Source organism: Sitophilus oryzae, unplaced genomic scaffold (genome assembly GCF_002938485.1).
Source record: "Sitophilus oryzae breed Bouriz unplaced genomic scaffold, Soryzae_2.0 scaffold_1639_pilon_pilon, whole genome shotgun sequence".
In the NCBI taxonomy this organism is placed as follows: domain Eukaryota; kingdom Metazoa; phylum Arthropoda; class Insecta; order Coleoptera; family Curculionidae; genus Sitophilus; species Sitophilus oryzae.
Genome location: NW_022146324.1, coordinates 1,110,726 through 1,132,584, shown reverse-complemented (window position 1 = coordinate 1,132,584; position 21,859 = coordinate 1,110,726). Strand labels below are relative to the sequence as shown.

Below are 21,859 nucleotides of genomic sequence, written 5' to 3'. Positions count from 1 at the left end.
TTTTCTTACCGTTTTAATAAATGAAACGAAATAAAACATAAATAAATGAAACGTAATATGAAAATAAAGTTCAAATCATTTTTTAGGTTTTCATTCTTTCATGATTTTTGCTGTTTTAATCTGTTTAAGAAACATAAAATATAATAAAATGATTTAGTTCAATGCTACGGAAAAGGCGATTATACATTTTAAGAAAACGAAATTATATTACCCTAGAAACGCCTTTTTATTTTTGGGAAAAACTATATTTATACTAGGTGCGTGTCAAACATGGCTCATCCCCATGGTACAAAGAATACAAGGTATGATATTGCGCAGGTTGGTCGCTACGTCACAGGTGATAACAGGCGCTATTGGTCAGCACGCTCCGCGCGCCAGTTCAAATCGTCAAGATATTGTTATAAACCTGTTTTTTTGTTTATATACCGTCATTGAATTATCGCTAAGCAAGTTACTGTGGAGCAGTGAGTAAGGAGTCGGGCTAGGAAGCGAGAGACCAGAGTTCGAATCTCGGCCGGGACATAACTTTTTATTTATTTTTTTAAATACTGTTGTATTCTATAGTTTATTTTTGTAGTATAAAAAAAAAGAACTATTTATTCTGTTATTTTTTAATCTCCGGTATTAATACAAATTGACTGTTGGTACAATACCTCATTTAATATAAAATAATATTCTACTTTTTGAAATGTATCGGGCCCTAATTATAACTAAAAGTAATATATTTTTAATGATATACCATATTGTAAACTATTTAATATTTCAGTCACTTAAAAAGTTAATTTGCATTGAATAATTGCCTACCATTAAAGGAAATTTGAGCTAATAATCCTTGATGGGCATATTCTGGGTATGCAAATACTTCCTCTAAATTTTGGGTTTCGTTCAACCGATTTATTCTCAAAACCTGAAACATCTACATATAAAAAGAAGCACAGGTCACTAATTATAATAAACTTCACCCTTGGAATTACTTCCACTAATTATAATAAACTTCACCCTTGGAATTACTTCTATCACAATTACAATACATTCATCTGCATTGGCATTTTCTACTTTTCGATGGAAAATAATAAAATTCCCAACATTTTTTAAATGATGTAACAATTCCTCTTGTGGTTACATTTCCATATATATCCTCATCTCTGTCCTCATGTGAAATCAGAGGCAATGAACATGAAAATTATTTACCATAAACATCGCAAACTAAAAACTTAATAAACAATTTTATAGGTACCGAATATAGAAATAAATTTAGTATTCTTACCTATTATGGTCCAAAGTCCAAATCCATGTTAATAGATAATTATTATTTTTAAATATATTTTTTTGGAACTTCTGGTTTTAGTAATTATTAAATTAAACGAACTAAAAAGTCTTAAAAATAAACAATTCTTAACCATAACCCCAAAAAATGCAGATCTCCTGTCAACTTTCTTTATTTTTTATTTATTTCTCATTTTCCTAGTGACGTCACAGGTGGTATGCGCGAACTAAACACAATTGGAGCCGCTATCGATCATACCTTGTATTCTTTGTACCATGGCTCATCCCTATAACTTTTTTATTTTTTGCAGATAAAAAACGAGATTTGGTATGTTCGGATACGACATAAATTAGGATTGATTGACGTATTAAATTGTTTTTGGTTACTTCCTGTTTCACCGGAAATGACTAAATTTGATTTTTAAATGCCACCCTCGGTATAAAACTATACCGAGGGTCCGTACCGTTTTATTCAATAAAAAATGACACTCTGAATTATAGAATTACATATCATATGTCAACTTTTGACATTCCTGCTTAAAAAAATCGTATTTTTAATTTCAATTTAGTGAAATTGAAATTATTGGATGTGTTATAAATACTAATTTTTGATCAAGGAGCAAGGCAAATTAAAAATTTAAAATTTGAAAATCAAAAAAATGCTCAATCGTTTTTTAATCATATCTCAAATTTTTTAAATGAACGAGGATGGCTACTTATCATATTTTAAAAAAGCATTTTTTAAGAATAATTTGGTACCACATACAAATAAAATAAAAATAATACTAGTCAAATTGTCGTTATGACATGTTACAATTTCAAAACGCATGTTACAATTTCAAATAAACCATATTCGAAAATGTCAAACGTTGACATATGATATGTCATTCTATTCAGAGTGTCATTTTCTATCTAGTAAAGTAAAAAAATACCGAGGGTATCACTTAAAAATCAAAAGTTTAGTTATTTCCGGTAAAACAGGAAGTGACCGAAGACCATTGAATACGTCAATCAATCCTAATTTATGTAATATACAGGGTGGTCCGAACTGTATTCCGGAAACTTCGGCGGCGTATTCTGCAGATAAAAATAAGTAAAAAAGTTCGTATAAATGTATGTCCTAAAATGCTTAGTTTCGGAGATACAGGGTGTAGAAGTTTCATTTTTATTTCGATTTTTTCCAAATAATTTCTGAAGTAACATTAATATTTGGATGAAAATTGATTTCTGGGAGTTTTTTGATATGAGAAATTTGATTTTGATGTCAATATGACTCCTACTTGTAGAGGGGCACCTACATATGTTTTAACTGGTTTGAAGAGTAATAACTTTTCGCCCGTACCTGTATAAAACTACCGAGGAAAAGAATATACATTAATGAACTTTTTTACGTAAAAAAAGTCTCTTAGTAAAAATCGCTACGAGTAATAGTTCTCGAGATAATTGGAATCGAAATTATCAATACCTGTCATAATTGACATAAATTAAACATGTTGACTAAATACCGTATGATCGAGAAAAAACGGCGTCAGCGATGGCTATGGAATGAAGATCGCTGTCATTTTAAATGTAAATTTATATGGGAAATGTCATTGATGTTCATTTCCCAGCCAACTGGACGCCGTTTTTTTTCGATCATACGGTAGTTATTAGGCAGAAATCGTAAATTTGAAATGTTTTGCTGCCAAAAGTTCAACAGAAACTATTTTATCATCATTTTTTCGAAGAAAAATTTATGATTAATTTAAAAAAATAAACAGTTCCCAAATTTATTATTTTAGTCAAAGAAAACTATCTACTCAACATGTTTATTTTTGTCAATAATGATTATGATATAATGAATTGGCTGTTCCCATTCTAAATATCTTGAGAAGGGTTGCTCGTAGCGATTTTTACCAAGAGACATTTTTTACGTAAAAAATCACGGAAATGTATATTTTTTCACTCAGTTGTTTTATACAGCTACGGACGAAAAGTTATTATTCTTCAAAGTGATAAAATACACGTAAATAGGTGTCATATTGACACCAAAATCAAATTCCTCATGTCAAAAAACTCACAGACCAATTTTCATCCAAATATTGACGTTACTTTAGAAGTTATTTAGAAAAAATCGAAATAAAAATGAAACTTCTACACCCTGTATCTTCGGAACTAAGCATTTTAAGACATACATTTATACAAACTTTTTACATATTTTTATCTGCAGAATATGCTGCTTAAGTTTCCGGAATACAGTTCGGACCACCCTGTATATTAACATACCAAATCTCGTTTTTTAATCTGAAAAAATAAAAAAGTTATAGAGGTGAGCCACTTTTGAGACGCACCCGGTGTATATATTTAAAGTAGTAAAAAACTTTAAATATAGGACTTGTAAGGTTTTACCTGAACCGCTAGAAAGTGAAATAAAAATAATAAAACCACCAGAAAATTCAGAAAAATGTATAACTTTACCTTTTCAATAAAACACCCTCTATATTTTAATTTTATACCTCCGTATTTTAAATTATTTTTGTTCAATCAATGCACCCGATTGGAAGGTCTTTATAATGCCGGTACATCAACGCTAAACGTCGATGTTGACATCACATATTGTGATGAATGAATTTTAATTTTTTCAAGTTGATATAGGTATTCTAAGTGAGATAATATTATCAAAAATAGAATTTCTAAAGGTTACTTTTTACCACTTACATTATTTCAATTCTAGCCCTGTCTGCGGCGCAAAAAAAACTAAACCATAATATCAAAAAAAACTTTAACAAAATCCTCAGACGATGCAGGTGTACTGTGAAACAGTAAAAACTGTTAAAACCAATGACTAAAGAATACAAGGACATATAACACCCGAGACCAAAGTGTTACCATGGCTCCAAACAGTGCCATGGCCATATGTTTTTCTTAACTTAGCTGCTTGAAGGGATATTTATGTTTTTGATAAATGTTTTGACTACGCCTATGGTGTATGCAGTGATATCATACTAAATAATTACCAAAAAAAAACGTATTAAAATACAAACAAAAGGTACAAAACTAGTATTGACGTATAGCACATATCAAGTACATATAGTATCAGAAAAAAAATTACCAAATTCAATAAGAAAGCGCTAAAAAGGTGGAGTGGACTCTTTATTTACTTATATGAAACGTAACTCCTGACTCTTTTTTATTGTTGCCGCTTTTACACTTGAAAGCTGAACACATCACCATTGTAATAAAGTTTATACAAAGTTCACTACACACAAAAAATTATTAAAAATCGCTAAAATTGTCGCTGTTGACGAGGTGGTGATTCATCCATAGGCTCCAAAACGATGGCGTCTAAAAGCACAAACTCTGCTGCAGCCCGTATATGGGCGTTACATGTCCTTGTATTATTTAGTCATTGGTTAAAACAATTTATGTTTTACACTAATTTTATTATATTCAATTCAACGATATTTTACTTCCATTCCCAGCATGCTTTCCAAAGCTTTTATTTTTATTCCTTTTTTCCATTTATTTCCCGTCCTACGTTCTCTAATTCCGTTAGAAAAAAACGAGCCAATCGGATTACAGTCGTTCGTTACATTTTCCTCTTGTTGTTGCAGTGAATTCTGGAGCCCAAACACCCCTCTGGGCATCCCTCGAGAGTCCAAATGAAGGGGCGGCACCAGTTCAGGAGAAGGTTCAGTCTGCAGCCGTCGTTTCTCAAAGAGGAGCCGGACGAGGACAGCAGACATCACAATGCCAACAAGTGAGTGTTCCTAATTTTAGAGTACGGCCACACGGAACGCGATTAGTGCGAGATAAACGCCCGTTTAACGACGTTTAAAACTATTTCTGCTATTTTATTATATTTTATATGTTTTATTTTGAGAGCCACTAATAAATTCTTCATATATTAGGGAAACTTAACTCTCTACCGCTATTTGTAAATCTTGGAAGCTTTCCTATCGGAAGTCTTAAACATTCCTTTAGCTAATTTACGTGAAATACACTTTCAGCAAGATGGGGCTCCCCCTCACAACTAAACTAACAACGATAATATTAGAATTTTGCACATTGTTAAATTATTATTTCTCAAATCAATGAATTGGAACCAATGGACCCATATGATGGCCTCCCAGAATCCCGGATTTGGCCGTTCTTGATTTTTGAAATATGAAATATATCGTGGCAACTAATACAATGGTACCCTCGATATTTTTATCTTTAATCGATAGAAAATGACATGATAAATCTGAATAGAATGAAAGTAGAATGACAGTAAATAGAATGACATATCATATGTCAACTTTTGACCTTCTCGCTTAAAAAATCGTATTTTAAATTTCAATTTAGAGTACCATGGCTGTGTTAAAAACACAAATTTTTAATCAAGGAGCCTTGGAACTGTAATAACTCAATCATAACACAATGTTTTTCAAATTGAACGAGTGTGGCTCATTAGCATATTTGGAAAAAGTATTTTTTACGAATAATTTTATACTGCACACTTGGTATTTGAGGTAAATTTTCATACCATTTATGACCATGGCACTCTAAATTTAAATTTAAAATGCTATTTTTTTTAATTGAAAATGTTTAAATTTATATGCCATATGATATGATTAATATTCAGAATATAATTTTCTATAAAATGTGTGCATGTTGCTCTTCGTATTGATGACTTAACGTGCGTCCAGACCTGACGAGACGAGAGCGAAACGAGCACAAAACTGCTTCCATCCATTTTTTGAGATACGCCTGCCAAGAACCAAGCAAGCATGCATAGCCACTGCTATCTCGCAGTCAAACGATCCAACGGCAAACACGTCCAGACTGTGCCGCGATCTTTCTTTGATCGGTCGTCGAAAAACCGACAGAGGACGGATAGCAACGAAGCTCCGTGGATTGTCACGCGAGGCTCGTCCACACTTATTAAGGGGAACCCGTCCACACTTAGCGATTGTGGAATCTCTCGCGCTCGTCTTGTCAGGTCTGGACGCACCTTTAGATTTATCAGTATGGGTAACTTTCATAATTTTTTAAAATTTACATGGGATTTCCTATGACAAGGTCGACGATACAACACACAGTATATTCGTATTATTTTGTTTCTAGTCGCAAAACGCTTTAAATATGTTAAACCGCTTTAGTCGCTTTCTGTGTGGTCGTATACCAAGTACCTATTACTATATAGTTTTAAACCGGATTTTTAGATTTCAGCCTTGTGAGTTTCAGTTTTTTTTGACAGTTTAAAAACAACAGCACCCATTACAAAAAATCATTTATCTCAAAAATTAAATTTGTCTTATATTTTACATTAAACCAAATTAAATAAATCAGTAAATATCAATAATTTTCAAATATTTTTTTTCTAGAATTCTGTTTGAATCAAATTATAAACATGCAAAATAAAAGTTCTGACTATCAAAAATATGGTTTAACTGGTCTAGGTTTTACTAACCTAACAATATTTTGGTTTCTGTTTATACAGGGGTATTTTAAAAAGTTCAAAAAATTGGTAGGTGGTTTAACTTTCGTATATTGACTTTGAATCAAAAGTCAACAAGATATTCTTTTTTATCTTACCGATTGGAATTTAAAAAAAGCGTAAATTCATTAATGAGACTGAATATTTAATATCTGATGATAAGTATTTCATATTAATGATAACGATTTTCCTACCTAAAAAGCTCATTCTTCTATAATTCGAGAATTAGTATTTTTCTATAAAATAAAATATATTTTTTTCTGTAACATTAGTTGCCAGTTATTATATTATTTACAATACGAAGCAGAAACTTAATTATTATTTTTTTCAGTGTCTTTTTTATACGAAATTAGACATCACTAGCCAGCTTGCATAAATCATAATACGTCGTGCTATGATACACGGTTTATCTATTAATAAATTTAGAACATGTTAAGAATAGGCTAGTTCTTTTAGGGCATATTTTTTGCGCTTATGTATAGTTTTTTGGATTTTCTGTTATTGCAATTTGACGTAATTGAAACTCGTCTTTGACTAACAAAACACAAAAATAAATCACAAGAACGATTTGGGTAAATTTAAATTCCAGTAAAGAAAATTCGGAAGTGGAATATGTAAATTGGTGTCAAATGTCTACACTAGTTTATCAAGTTCTACACTAGTACAATTTTCAATAAAACAATATATGATTAACTGTAGAAAATTTAAATTACTGATATTTATCGTATACAAAATAAATTTAGGACTATTTTAAAATTATTTTATAGAGATGAATTAAACCTAAAGCTTAAAATATTAGAAATGCTTTGAAGAGCAAACGGTCTTTCTCTTTAAACCAGACAATAGGATTAAACAAGACGTAAAATCCTCCTTCGACCTTAATATTGTACGAACCATAGAATATAGCCGATGACATTTAAACCCTTTTGAAACAAGACTTAATCAAGCATGTACCAATTAATTAGAAGGGTTTCAAATCTAAAGTCTCAATTGTTATAACAATGTTTTAAATGTAGCACAATAAAAGATAAAATAAAAGACATACTTTAACATATTATTTAGTAATAATAAGTTAAAGTAAATTGTAAAATAATAATACAATAAATTAGTAGGTAAATATTTTTATGCTTATAAATAGTTTATATACCGGGTGCGTCTCAAAAGTGGCTCACCACTATAACTTTTTTATTTTTTTAGATAAAACAACGAGATTTGGTATGTTAGTATATGACATAAATTGGGATTGATTGACGTATTCAATTGTTTTCGGTTACTTCCGGTTTCACCGGAAATGACTACAATTTTTGGTTTTCAAATGGCACCCTCGGTATTTTTTTACTTTATTCGACAGAAAATGACACTCTGAATCGGCATATCATGTGTCAACTTTTGACATTTTAGTATATGGTTTATTTGATATTGTAACATGCGGTTCATAACGACAATTTGACACGAAATACCAAGTGTGTGGTATCAAATTATTCGTAAAAAATGCCTTTTCCAAATATGCTAATGAGCCACCCTCGTCCCATTTGAAAAAATTGAGATATGATTAAAAATACGATTTGGGCATCTTTTAACCCGCCAGGACAAGACACTTAAAACATTAGATGATCAAATCTATTTTTCCAAGGCTCTTTGATTAAAAATTAGTATTTTTAACACAGCCATGGTATAACACACTCTAGATTGAAATTTAAAATACAATTTTTTTTTGAGTGACTATGTCAAAAGTTGACATGTGATATGTTATTCGATTCAGAGTGTCATTTTCTATCAAATAAAGGAAAAAAATACCGAAGGTGCCATTTAAAAATCAAAAGTTGTAGTCATTTTCGTCGAAACCGGAAGTGATCGAAAACAATTGAATACGTCAATCAATCCCAATTTATGTCATATACTAACATACCAAATCTCGTTGTTTTATCTGAAAAAAATAAAAAAGTTATAGGGGTGAGCCACTTTTGACACGCACCCTGTATAGCAAAATAACACACTAATTTACCACAATACACCAAAACACTTTACTTTTGCACTTGACGCACGTTTAGCTAACCATCATCAGCAGACGATTAAAGCTAAACTAATAGCTACAACCGTTTCGAACTAAATGAAGAGTGCCTTTTTGACATAAAAAATCTTAGCTTTAATTTTCCTTTGTTGAAATTATTGTATCTATAAGGATAAAAGAAGTAACACCCAGTAGTTTTTTTTTCAATAACAAGGGGCCGTCCTCTGCCGGAAACACTGCGACCTGTGAGGCCTATGGTGTTTGGCCCTTTTCTATATCTGCACCCATTCTCCTATCCCTGTACTCTGCACTAACTTATGCAGGTCTTTGATAGGATGGGAGCATAGTTCCTCCGATTCTAGCCTAGCTTTCCCAAATAAAAAGTGTCGCTTGCGATCCAGAGCCTCGCAGTGACATATTATGTGCTCCGCTGTTTCAGGATCTTTTTTGCAGAGTCTGCAGCAAAGACTTACATCCTTGATACAGGTTGAACTTGTTTAGGTAACACTTGACAGCCATGTGTCTTGTCAAGAGGCCTGTTGTGTACCACCAGTAGTACTCTGTACCTTAATGAAAAGCACCTACCACCTCAAGGGTAATACGGAATTTCAAACTGTAGCTATTCGCTTTGGCACTAAAATGTGTGTAAGAGGACGAACTTTCAAGAAAAACGGTTTACCGAGGTGTAAACAGCTGACCCAAATTCTGTACACTAAACCTCCTAATAGCTAAAAAATTCCTGAATACCTCCTGGGAAATCCCATATATATTTTTTGGGAATTCCTGATACTATTGAGCATACGAAATTTGTAATTAGTTTCAAACTTTACAGAAAGTTGTAAAAAGTATCCAAAATCGACTCGATAAAAAAAAATTTGGTTTGGTTTGGTTTGCTCATTAGTTTGGTCCGATTTCTATTCTTAAATCATCTATCTCTTACTCTTGATTTTCAAATATACTTTCTTCGGCTATTTGCGAATCATCAATGACAGATTCATTTTCATCACCTACTGCAGATTGTTCTTCTGAATTTTTTGGTATAGTGATCGAGTTCCATGAAAAATTTTCAACTTGCATTCCCAGCTTTTCAGTTACAGCAAATGCTTCCTGCAAAGAGTCCATCACAGTATTCTCAATGTATTTATCAGTAAATATATTCACCTCATTATGCACTCTGCGCTTCAATGTGTGCATCGTTTTGGCCCTTAGAACGAACTCTTTCAAATCTTTTCTGCTCTCTTGGGAAACGTATTATAGCTCTTAAATCATGGGTAATATTATTAATCGATCTAATTCTGTCCAATCGTTGCAGTATGTCTTTAATTGCTATAATTTACTACCGTAGATTGCGTTGTTGTCATGGACCTTGTGGCTCGGAATATTTTCTCACAGCTTTGGCTGCTAAAAAGCAAAGGAAGGAACATATCCTCTGTGAGGTTTGGATTTTCTCGAAAATATATAATTAAATTAATCAGAGCATGAGCGTTCAACTCGATGCATGTGTAACAGTTACTTGAAATAAAATGTTCTCCAATTTTCTTATTATGCATCATTAGCCATTTACGCCAAATACGAAAAAAACACACAATGCCATAAATTATATAATCTTCTTTTTAAATCCAAATTTTCTTCCAAATAGGAACATATAACTAAGTTCATCATTCTTAAATTTATTGTTATTTTATTTATTCCTTGGTTCCTGCACCCTCAGCAACAGTATTAAATAATTCAAGGACTTCAATGGAACATATTTTTTGAGCTGCCTTAAAATTAATTTTATCTTCCAATTTTAAATCAGTCCTAGTCCGTAGCAGTGCAGTCAAGAGTTCAGTGTTATTTTGCTTTCAGATAATAAGCTTCTTAATTTATGTGTTTTGTACAAAAAAACCAATACACCGAGCAATACACCAAATATTGTAATCCTCGCCAAACTAATTCAAACAGAAACAAAAGCGCGGGAACCATTATGACGTCACTGGATACTAATGGCATCTGTTATATGTCATTATTATTGAAGAAATGTCTATGTCAACTTTGATTTTAGAACCCACCAATGATTAAAGAATACAAGGACAAATAGCACCCGAGACCAAACTGTGACCTTTCTTCCAACAACTTTAACAAAATTCTCAGACAATGCAGGTGTACTGTGAAACAGTAAAAACTGTTAAAACCAATGACTAAAGAATACAAGGACATATAACACCCGAGACCAAAGTGTTACCATGGCTCCAAACAGTGCCGTGGCACATATTTTTCTTAACATAGCAGCTTGAAGCGATATTTATATTTTTGATAAATATTTTCACTACGCCTATGGTGTATCTTGTGGTATCATACTAATTAATTACGAATAAAACGTATTAAAATGTTAACAAAAGGTACAAAACTAGTATAGACGTATAGCACATATCAAGAGCATATACCTAATATCAGAAAAATAATTATCGAATTCAATAAAAAAAACCGCTATAAGGATGTAGTGGACTGTTTATTTCCCTATAAAACTTAACTCCTTGCTCTTTTTTATCATTGCGCCTTTTACACTTGAAAGCTGAACAAATTACCATTGTAATACAGTTTATACCAAAGTTCACTACACACAACCAACTACTAAAAATCGCTAAAATTGTTGCTGATGGCCAGCTGATGACTCATTCGTTATGTCCAAAAAATGGCGTCTAAGGTCACAAATTCTGCTACAGCTCGTATATGGGCGTTACTTGTCCTTGTATTCTTTAGTCATTGGAACCCACCGACGCGACGTCATCAAATAATGACAGGAAAACGACGCGTTTGCAGTAAAAACATGCATTTTTTAATCGCTTATATTTCCGATAGATCTTTTTTTTTTAATTTTTTCTTGTCTATGAGGCTTTTATAATTAATTATTTGCAAGGTTCATTCAGAACCTCGCAATTAGTGAAATAAATTAGTAGTTTCAATTAGCGTAGAAGTTTATTCCTTTAATTTGAATGTAAGCATTCAGAACGTCAAAATTAGTGGTAGACATTTTCAATTAGTAGGAAAAGTTATCAAACTTTTAACTTTTCCACTAATTATACTTCAAAATTTGCGAGATATGTCATTTTGGTCTTTCATAATCTTCCGCACTTCCGTCAAGAGAAATTGTTGTTGGAAATCAAAAGTTGATTGTTTTATAAGCTAAATATTAGGTTTTCTCTATGGATACAACCATAGAACTGACTAACGCAAGTTGTTGCTAGGATATTCTTTTAATCTTAATTGTGCTTTTAAATAATGTGAATGATCGTAAACTAAAAAGTATAAAGTGTAATTGAAACCACTAATTTATTCCACTAATTGCGAGGTTCTGAATGAAGCTGTAAGTGTTTTAATTCAAATTTATTTGTTATGCACTGAGCCTATTGTGTGATTTTAATCAAAACGAGGCCAATATTCGTGATTTGATTCGTATTTTTTCGAGCTATCTCATCCTAGATCTCCTCCATACCTCCTGGAATTCCATCATAAATCCTGGGGGATCCTGTATACTTCCTGGGAAATCCTGTATACCTCCTGGGAAATACACATACTTTTCAGGAAATCCTATATACTTCCTGGTACTTCCTAGGAATTCCTGCGTACTTCCTTTCGAATGTACAGGGTGGGTCAAATTCGACGCTTTTAAATGGAAACACCCTTTTCTATAGGAGATAGACGAAAACTAATATCGGTGTCTGGAGCTCAATTTTCATCAAAAACATGATGGTGAAAACCGCACATCAATATCTGTTACCGTTTCGGAGTTACGGGGTGTTTTTCAAAAATGTGCATTTTTAACAAATCGCTGTAACTTTTTTACTATGGAAAATTTTGTATTTCTATGAAAACATTTCCAAAGAACCTTTTTACGTAGAATTTCATAGTTTAACTATAATTTTTTTAAAATTAATAATTTAAGAGTTATCAACAGAAAAAATGATTTTTTTATTTGGGACACCCCCTATATTTTTAATTAACTGAAAAGGATTTAAAATTACCTTTCCGAAAATATAGCATACTTGATATTTTGTAATAATGCCCTTCGAAATACTGAATTTTTAAAAGTTCGCCACTTTTAACTAGTAGGCTTTGATTGAGGAGACCCTTATTGATGATATGCCCTTAATGGAACTCGAAAACATATTTTTCCAGCAAGACGACGCACCGCCTCTGAACGCTGAAGTTATGAGCAAATTTTTGCAGCTAATTTCAAGAATAATTGGATAGCTAACCAAGATCCCAGCCGTTGGCCGTCGAGGCCGCCTGACTTAGTGCCCATGGATCTAATCCTATGGATATATTTGCGGAAGAATAAAGGTTCTTTATTCTTCCGTATAATCTAGACAAGAATTAAAAAATACTTAGCAGTTATGAGAGGTTATCTTTCACCCCCACTGAGTTAATGTATTCCGCGAGAAATGTTCAAAAACTGCCCCGTCTGTCCATAACAGAAGACGGTCGAAACCAAACCAAATCGAACACCTGTAACAAAATCTCATGTCTTGGTTTGCTATTTATTTTTATTGTTATTAGATATAGTTTAAATGTGTTGATGTTGGTTAAATATATTTTAAATTGTTATAAAATTCTGCATCTCTCATAGCAAATATTATTTTCGTTTTAATTGATGCTCACAGCTAGAATTTTTTTGCATTACAGCCGGTGCCGTTCAAAGCCTACTTATTTAAAGCGGGCGAATTTTTATATACTCTATATCTCGAAGAGGAATCGAGCAAAATATCAAGTGTGTTATAGTTTTGGAAAGGTAATTTTAAATTCTTTTCAATAAATTAAAAATATACGGGGTGTCCCATATAAAAAATAAAATTTTCTGTTGATAATTCTTAAATTATTAATTTTAAAAAAATTATACTTAAACCATTAAACTCTACGTAAAAGGATGTTTCGGAAATGTTTTCATAAAAATACAAAATTTTCCATAGCAAAAAAGTTACAGCGATTTGTTTAAAATGCACATTTTTGAAGAACACCCCGCAACTCCGAAACGGTAACAGATATCGATGTGGGTTTAATTTTTCATCAGCCTTATTTCCTAATTTTTCTAATAACAGACTATCTTAATTTCTTAATTCTAATACTATTGCATTTTAATTTCAATCTTCGCGGGCAGAGCGCAACGTACTTGAGATGTCCGGTCGAATGTCTTAGGAGGGGATTGACGCGGCGGCGATATAAGATACTGATCCGATACCGTTACGGGACAGTTGGCATAATAATTAAAAAGAAGACGGGCAGCCGGCTTTTAAGGTTTAGGCGCCAAAAAGACGTATTTGTGAAATTAAGACGTAGTAAGACGTGTTTTATCATTTTAAGAAGTAAAGACGTAAAGACGTACATGCCAAACTGTGTAACTAACGATAGTAGACCTAGTAACAACAATATAAGTGCCGTTGTATCTCATCTAAGTGTGCCTAAGAATAAACTTCGCTTGCTAAATCTATATAACGAACCTGTGTTTCTTCTTTTTTTTAAACAATACCCCTAGACAACTGATAAAAACCCTACATTTTTGGGGCCTCGTCCGAGATAGTGCAGCAAGCTGAAGTGTTATAGTGCAAGTAGAGAAGAAAATTGGTGTAAAATTAACGGCGCAAGAACTGAAGTGGAAATACCAGCTTTTACCAGGGCAGTAGGTAAAATAATGGTTTATGTTGGATGAGGATATTTCCAGTGGTAACACGATAACGCAGTAATTTAAAAAGTTGAAGTTAAAGACTGATGGACAGGTATGATGCATATTTGTTATTATTCTCAATTGACATTTTCTACAAAGTATAAATACTCATTTTAAGCAGTGAAATATTGAAAAACGATAATAGACAGGTTGTTTTGTTATTATTCTCAATTGACATTTTCTACAAAGTTTAAATACTCATTTTAAGTAGTGAAATATTGAAAAACGATAACAGACAGGTTGTTTTCTTTGCTGTTTATATTTTGTTGTGATATAGTGACAGATCCGTAATGTTTGATTTTCATTTAGTTATTTTATGTTTTAGTATAAGTTATTTTAAAATTTAGTATCTACTGACTGCTAAAATTTTAGAAATTTGATTGCTACATTGCTAATCAAAATTGTGTTTATTTAATTTCTAAACCTATAGAATGGTTTTCTCAATGTTATTTTCTTTTTTTCTAAGCCATAAATTAAAATATGTAATATTTTTAGCGTGTAAACATTAATCTGTAAGATGTTTAGATAAGTTATGTGAGGTGCACATTTTATCTAATTTGTTCATTTTAATTTTAGAGTTTTGAACCAAATGCTCCAATATACAGTCTATATGGTATAATATATATGGGTACAACCTACCTAATTTTTTTGTTGTTTTAAAATATATTTTTTTTGTTCTCTCATATATTATGTAGATAATAAGCAGAGTATTTTTAGGTATTGAGTTTATTTAGGTATTATTATTATTTTTAGGTAAATGTAAAGTAGGTATTCATAAGTTTTTTTTCGCACTTTAGTATGTACCTCTTTAAAAGTATTTAAGAGTAGAGTCTGTGAGGATGACATACGTCTTATGGCTGTTGGCTCCTATTCTTTAAATTTTGGTTGATCAAGTAAAACAAAATGGCGACATTAGGGGATTTAGAAAGAATCGAGCATAATATCACCAATAGTAAACTAAAAGCTGTCAAAGCCTTACATTTTATCGCATATGGTAATGAGGGTCAGCCGCGGCTCATTAGAAAAAATTTGCGAAAATTTAACGGTTTTCGATTAGATGTAGATTCGGACGAGTATGCGCGAAAGATAGACGATATTAAGAAACAAGTTCCTTTAAATGATTTAACGGCAGTATGTCATATTTTAAATTTGGACTATGACGGAGTATTGATCAAATTTTAGATCGCGTTTGTTTATTTTTGAATGATTTAACAGTAAATGTGGAAGATGATGAGAGTGAAAGTGAAATAGAGGAAGAGGAAGAAGATGAAGACGAAACAGAGGAGGAAGTCGAAGAAGAAGTAAATAATCAAGCTGGAAGAAATATTCGTAGCCAAGCAAAAGCAATAAGAAACGAAGCGTTTGCTCTTACTTTTAGAGATGTCGAAGATAGCATCCGACCGTTTGATGGAAAGGATAGTTATCCAATAAACAAATGGATTTTGGATTTCGAAGAGATTGCAGACATAACCGGTTGGAACGAACTGCAAAAATTGATATTTGCAAAGAAGTCTTTGAGAGGATTAGCAAAATTATTTGTTCAATCAGAAAAAGGAATTAAATCGTGGAAGGTACTGAAGAGAAAATTGTTAGAAGAATTTGAAGTAAAAGTAAGCAGTGCGCAAGTGCACAAGTTATTAATGGCGAGGAAGAAGGAACACAAAGAAACGGTTCAGGAATATGTTCTAGTAATGAGGGAGATAGGAAGTAGAGCTCTGATAGAACCAGAAGTCATCATACAGTACATAATAGATGGAATTAACGACGATTCATCCAGCAAAATTGTCCTTTATGGAGCTAAGAATTTTTCGGAATTAAAGGAAAAAGTTAAACTTTATGAACAAATAAAAACGAAGAAAAACCCAAATAGTTTCAGTTCCCATACAGGAAAACCAAATTTTACACAATACTCAAGTATGAAATCAGGACTTGGAAAGAACGAAGTAAAGAAAGAATTTGGTAAAGAAGTGAAAAAAGAAAATGACGGAACAAAACCAAAGAATTGTTTTAACTGTGGAGAGCGAGGACATAAATCTCAAGAATGCCCTAATAAGGATAAGGGTGTAAAGTGCTTTAAGTGTAACACCTATGGGCATATCTCAACTAAGTGTACGAAAAATGGTTCCACAAACCAAAGTTCTTCAGGTCAGACAAGTACCTCAGTACACACTATACAAGCTGTTCCAAAACATTCAGTGAAAATAACTATAGATGATATACAACTGATTGCATTATTAGATACCGGAAGCGACATTTGTGCAATAAGAGATGATATTTACGAAAAGCACTTAAGACATATTCCACTAATTAAAGACAATATTGTTGTGACAGGAATAGGATGTAATAAAATAAAAACGTTGGGATTATTCAAGAAAAGGGTTGCAATAAATGAAGAGGAAATGGAGTTAACATTTCATATTATTCCTAGAGAAACTTCCAGTTTTGCAGCTATAGTAGGAAACGAATGTTTGAGTATTGTAGATATCAGTATCAGAAATAATGTAGTAGAAATATACAAAAAAGAGCAGACTAACTTTTTAATGGAAATACGAATGGATAAAGAGACAGATGCCAACAACTTAGACCTAGAACACATAAGTGAAGATAGATATCGAAATGAATTACGAGAAATAGTAAATAATTACAAGCCTGCGAAAACGAAAGAAGTAGACATAAAAATGAAGATTATATTAAAAGATGAAGAACCAGTTTATGAACGTCCAAGAAGATTAGCTGTTGAGGAAAAAACTATAGTAGAAGAGCAGATAAAGGCTTGGTTGGAAGAGGGAATCATTAAACCAAGTTGTTCGGAATTTGCAAGTCCGATAGTTTTGGTGAAGAAAAAATGCGGTGCCACCAGAATTTGTTGCGACTATAGGAAAATAAACAAGAAAATAATAAGGGATAGATTTCCTTTGCCCCTTATAGAGGATGTACTGGATACACTTCAAAATGCCAAATATTATAGCACTATTGACCTAAGAAATGGGTTCTTTCATGTGTCCGTTGAAGAAGAGAGTACAAAGTATACGTCGTTTGTGACACCTAACGGTCAATATGAATTTTTAAAGTGTCCATTTGGTCTCTGCAATAGTCCGGCAGTATTCCAAAGATACGTAAGTCATATATTTTTACCATTAACGGTAAAAAATATAGCTGTGTACTACATGGACGACATTATCATTATGAGTTCAACTGTCGAGGAAGGATTAGAGAGACTAAAGTTAGTTTTGGATTTAGCTAGTAGCTATGGATTACAAATCAAGAAAAATAAATGTCAATTTTTAAGAGAGAAGGTAATTTTTCTTGGTTACATAATAGAGGACGGACATGTACAACCATCAGATGAAAAAAGTTTAGCGATCAAAAGATTTCCAGAGCCCAGAACATTTAAGCAGCTTCAGTCATTCTTAGGATTGACGGGATATTTCCGAAAATTCATTGCTTCTTATGCATCGATTGCAAAGCCGTTAAGCGATTTGTTAAAGAAAGATCAAGTATTTACATTTGGAGATATTCAGAAGGCAGCGTTTGAGAAATTAAAAACCCTATTATCTAGTAAGCCAGTACTATACTTATACAGGCAAGACTGTGAAACACAGTTACACACGGATGCAAGTAAGCATGGTTACGGCGCATGTTTAATGCAGAAATTTCCTGAAGATGACAAGTTTCACCCCGTGTATTTCATGAGTCGGAAAACTACGCCAGCTGAAGAACACTACCACAGCTATGAGTTAGAAGTTCTAGCCATAATCCAAGCGGTAAAAAAGTTCAGAATTTATCTTTTAGGAATACCCTTCAAAATCATTACCGATTGCGCAGCATTTGAAAAGACAATGAGTAAGAGAGACCTGACTACTCGAGTAGCTCGATGGGCGTTACTACTCGAGGAATATGAATATAAAATTGAACATAGAAGTGGCAGCCGTATGGCCCATGTCGATGCTTTAAGCAGGTGTCCAGAAGTTCGGGTATATCAGATAAGTAAGCAAGAAGATGGACTTTTACAAAGATTGAAATTAGCGCAGAAAGAAGACGATTATATACAAGCGATTAGGAAAATTTGCCAAAAGGAAGACTACCAAGATTTTGTCGTTAAAAATAACATATTATACAAATATGATAGTGGATTAGATTTAATAGTGGTACCGAAACGAATGCAATATGAAATAATAAGAAGAGCGCATGAAGTTGGACATTTCGGAGCAGTAAAAACAGAAGAAATAGTAAAGAGAGAATTTTTTATCAACAAGCTGAAAGACAAAGTTCAGAATTGCATAAGGAATTGCATAAAATGCATCTTGGGAAATAAGAAGGAAGGAAAGAAAGAGGGACTATTACATTCAATTGCGAAGCCTGACGAACCACTAATGACGTACCATGTTGATCATTTAGGACCCTTACCTTCGACGAATAAACAATACAGACATATTTTCGCAGTAATAGATGATTTCACAAAATTTGTCTGGTTATATCCAGTTAAGTCAACTACGTCTCGTGAGACCATTGATAAGTTAAAGATACAACAGAAAACTTTCGGCAATCCTTTCAGAATAATTAGTGATCGAGGCACTGCCTTTACTAGTAATGAATTCAGGGAGTATTGTGATGAAGAAAACATACAGCATGTGACGATTACCACCGGAGTACCCAGAGGAAATGGTCAAATCGAACGAATCAACCGTACCATTATCCCAGTATTTACAAAATTGAGTCTAGACGACCCCAGTAAATGGTACAAACACGTAGATCAAGTGCAAAGAGCGCTTAATTCTACTATTCAGAGAAGTATTGATGCGTCACCTTTCGAAGTTATGATGGGAGTTAAGATGAAATGCAAGGAAGATGTTTTAATAAGAGAAATGTTAGAAAAGGAAGCAGTAGACATTTTTCAAGAGAAAAGGCAAGAAATAAGAGAAGAGGGTAAGAAACAAATTCTAAAAGTTCAGGAAGAAAATAAAAAGCATTACAATTTAAGAAGAAGACAGCCAAAAAAATATCATGTTGGAGATATGGTGGCTATTAAAAGGACGCAGTTTGGGCCAGGATTGAAATTTCATCGTCAATATTTGGGTCCATACGAGGTGTCAAAGTGTAATCTAAATGAAAGATATGAAGTTGTAAAAGTTGGACATTCAGAAGGACCAAGTCTCACCACGACTTGTGCTGAGTACATGAAACCTTGGGTAGAAACTGGTAGCGAATCCGAGTCGGATTCCTAGTCAGTATGGCCGAGTGTGGGTTTAATTTTTCATCAACCTTATTTCCTAATTTTTCTAATAACAGACTATCTTAATTTCTTAATTCTAATACTATTGCATTTTAATTTCAATCTTCGCGGGCAGAGCGCAACGTACTTGAGATGTCCGGTCGAATGTCTTAGGAGGGGATTGACGCGGCGGCGATATAAGATACTGATCCGATACCGTTACGGGACAGTTGGCATAATAATTAAAAGAAGACGGGCAGCCGGCTTTTAAGGTTTAGGCGCCAAAAAGACGTATTTGTGAAATTAAGACGTAGTAAGACGTGTTTTACATTTTAAGAAGTAAAGACGTAAAGACGTACATGCCAAACTGTGTAACTAACGATAGTAGACCTAGTAACAACAATATAAGTGCCGTTGTATCTCATCTAAGTGTGCCTAAGAATAAACTTCGCTTGCTAAATCTATATAACGAACCTGTGTTTCTTCTTTTTTTTAAACAATACCCCTAGACAACTGATAAAAACCCTACATCGATATGCGGTTTTCACCATCATGTTTTTGACAAAAATTGAGCTCCAGACACCGATATTAGTTTTTGTCTGTCTCCTATAGAAAAGGGTGTTTCCATTTAAAAGCATCGAATTTGACCCACCCTGTACACCTACCTCCTGCAGCTGTTTACCAATTATTATTATTATTATTTACTCTTTCGAGGACTGTAACTTCTTCAGGAAGCATTGTATTATTTTTATCTGTAGAATCACTCCCCGACGATACTGTATATTATAAAAAAATTAAAATATTATATGAAATATATAATACTTTAAAAATAACATTCAAGTGCTGAAAATATTATAATACATCTCTGAAAATCTGAAAAAAAAAATCTGAAAAGTGCTAAATGATATAAATGCAAATTTAAAACCCTCTTCATAGAAAGAGGTACGATATAGTCGACTACCTGGCAAATAAATCAAATTACTCCTCAGTTCTTGGCAAGGAAATATACATTTCGTAAATGTTCGTTATACTTATATAACGTATTCAATGATTCGTTGAAGATAAATGTAGGGAAATATAATATTTTAAAAAGAAATAATAAATTTAACAGATTAAGAAAAGTGTAACATTTTAAGGGTAGTGGTATGGGTCCGTCTCAAAAGTGACTCACCCCTATAACTTTTTTAATTTATCAGATAAAAAGACGAGATTTGGTATGTTAGTATATGACATTAATTAGAATTGATTGATGTATTAAATTCTTCCACTTTCCGTTTCACCGGAAATGATTACAACTTTTTATTTTTAAATAGCACCTGAATATGTCAACTTTTGACGTTTTTGCTTAAAACAAAATTGAATTTTAAATTTCAATCTAGAGTGCCATGGTTGTGTTAAAAACTCTAATTTTTAATCAAGGAACCTTGGAAAAATAGATTTGATCGTCTAATGTTATTCGTGTCTTGTCCTGGCCGGTTAAAAGATGCCCAAATCGTATGTCTAATCATATCTCAATTTTTTCAAATGGAACGAGAGTGGCTCATTAGCATATTTGGAAAAAGCATTATTTTAAGAATAATTTGGTACCACAAACTTGGTATTTCGAGTCAAATTGTCGTTATGAATCGCATGTTGCAATTTCAAATAAACCATATTCAAAAATGTCAAAATTTGACATATGATAGGTCACTCTATTCAGAGTGTCATTTCTGTCGAATAAAGCAACAAAACACAAAGGGTATGATTTAGAAATCAAAAGTTGTAGTCATTTCCGGTGAAACAGGAAGTAACAGAAAACAATTGAATACGCCAATCAGTCCAAATTTATGTCATATATTAATATACTAAATCTCGATTTTTTATTTGAAAAAGTAAAAAAGTTATAAGGGTGAGCCACTTTTGAGACGCACCCGGTATATTGATAATTTATTAAAAAAAGAATCTTAAAGATATATCGCTACTAAAAAGAATTTCGAACTTACAATGTCTTTATTTAAAAACTACTAAAATACTATAACAATCCACTCACGCGTGAAAAAAATGAATGCAGACGAGCGTAAGGTCACAAATTACCTATAACAGATGCGAAAGAAAGCGACTGTATCGGAAACCGCTCGGCAAACCCGACACGCCTATTGAGTGGTGTAAATACACCAGTCGTTTAGTCCGGAAACCTATGCTGTGTCGTATTCGCTTGCTGGAATGACA

General features: G+C 32.7%; 1 protein-coding gene across 1 annotated transcript in view; it reads left to right on the top strand.

The window, feature by feature from the left end:
• LOC115880582 (ras-related protein Rap-1) overlaps positions 1-21,859 on the top strand; it is a 501,592-nt gene that overhangs the window by 337,341 nt on the left and 142,392 nt on the right. Inside the window, exon 2 of the mRNA XM_030897843.1 lies at positions 4,860-5,005. Within this exon, the coding sequence (XP_030753703.1) occupies positions 4,908-5,005 (98 nt within the window). The 5' untranslated portion in view covers positions 4,860-4,907. The remainder of the gene's footprint in view (positions 1-4,859; positions 5,006-21,859) is intronic.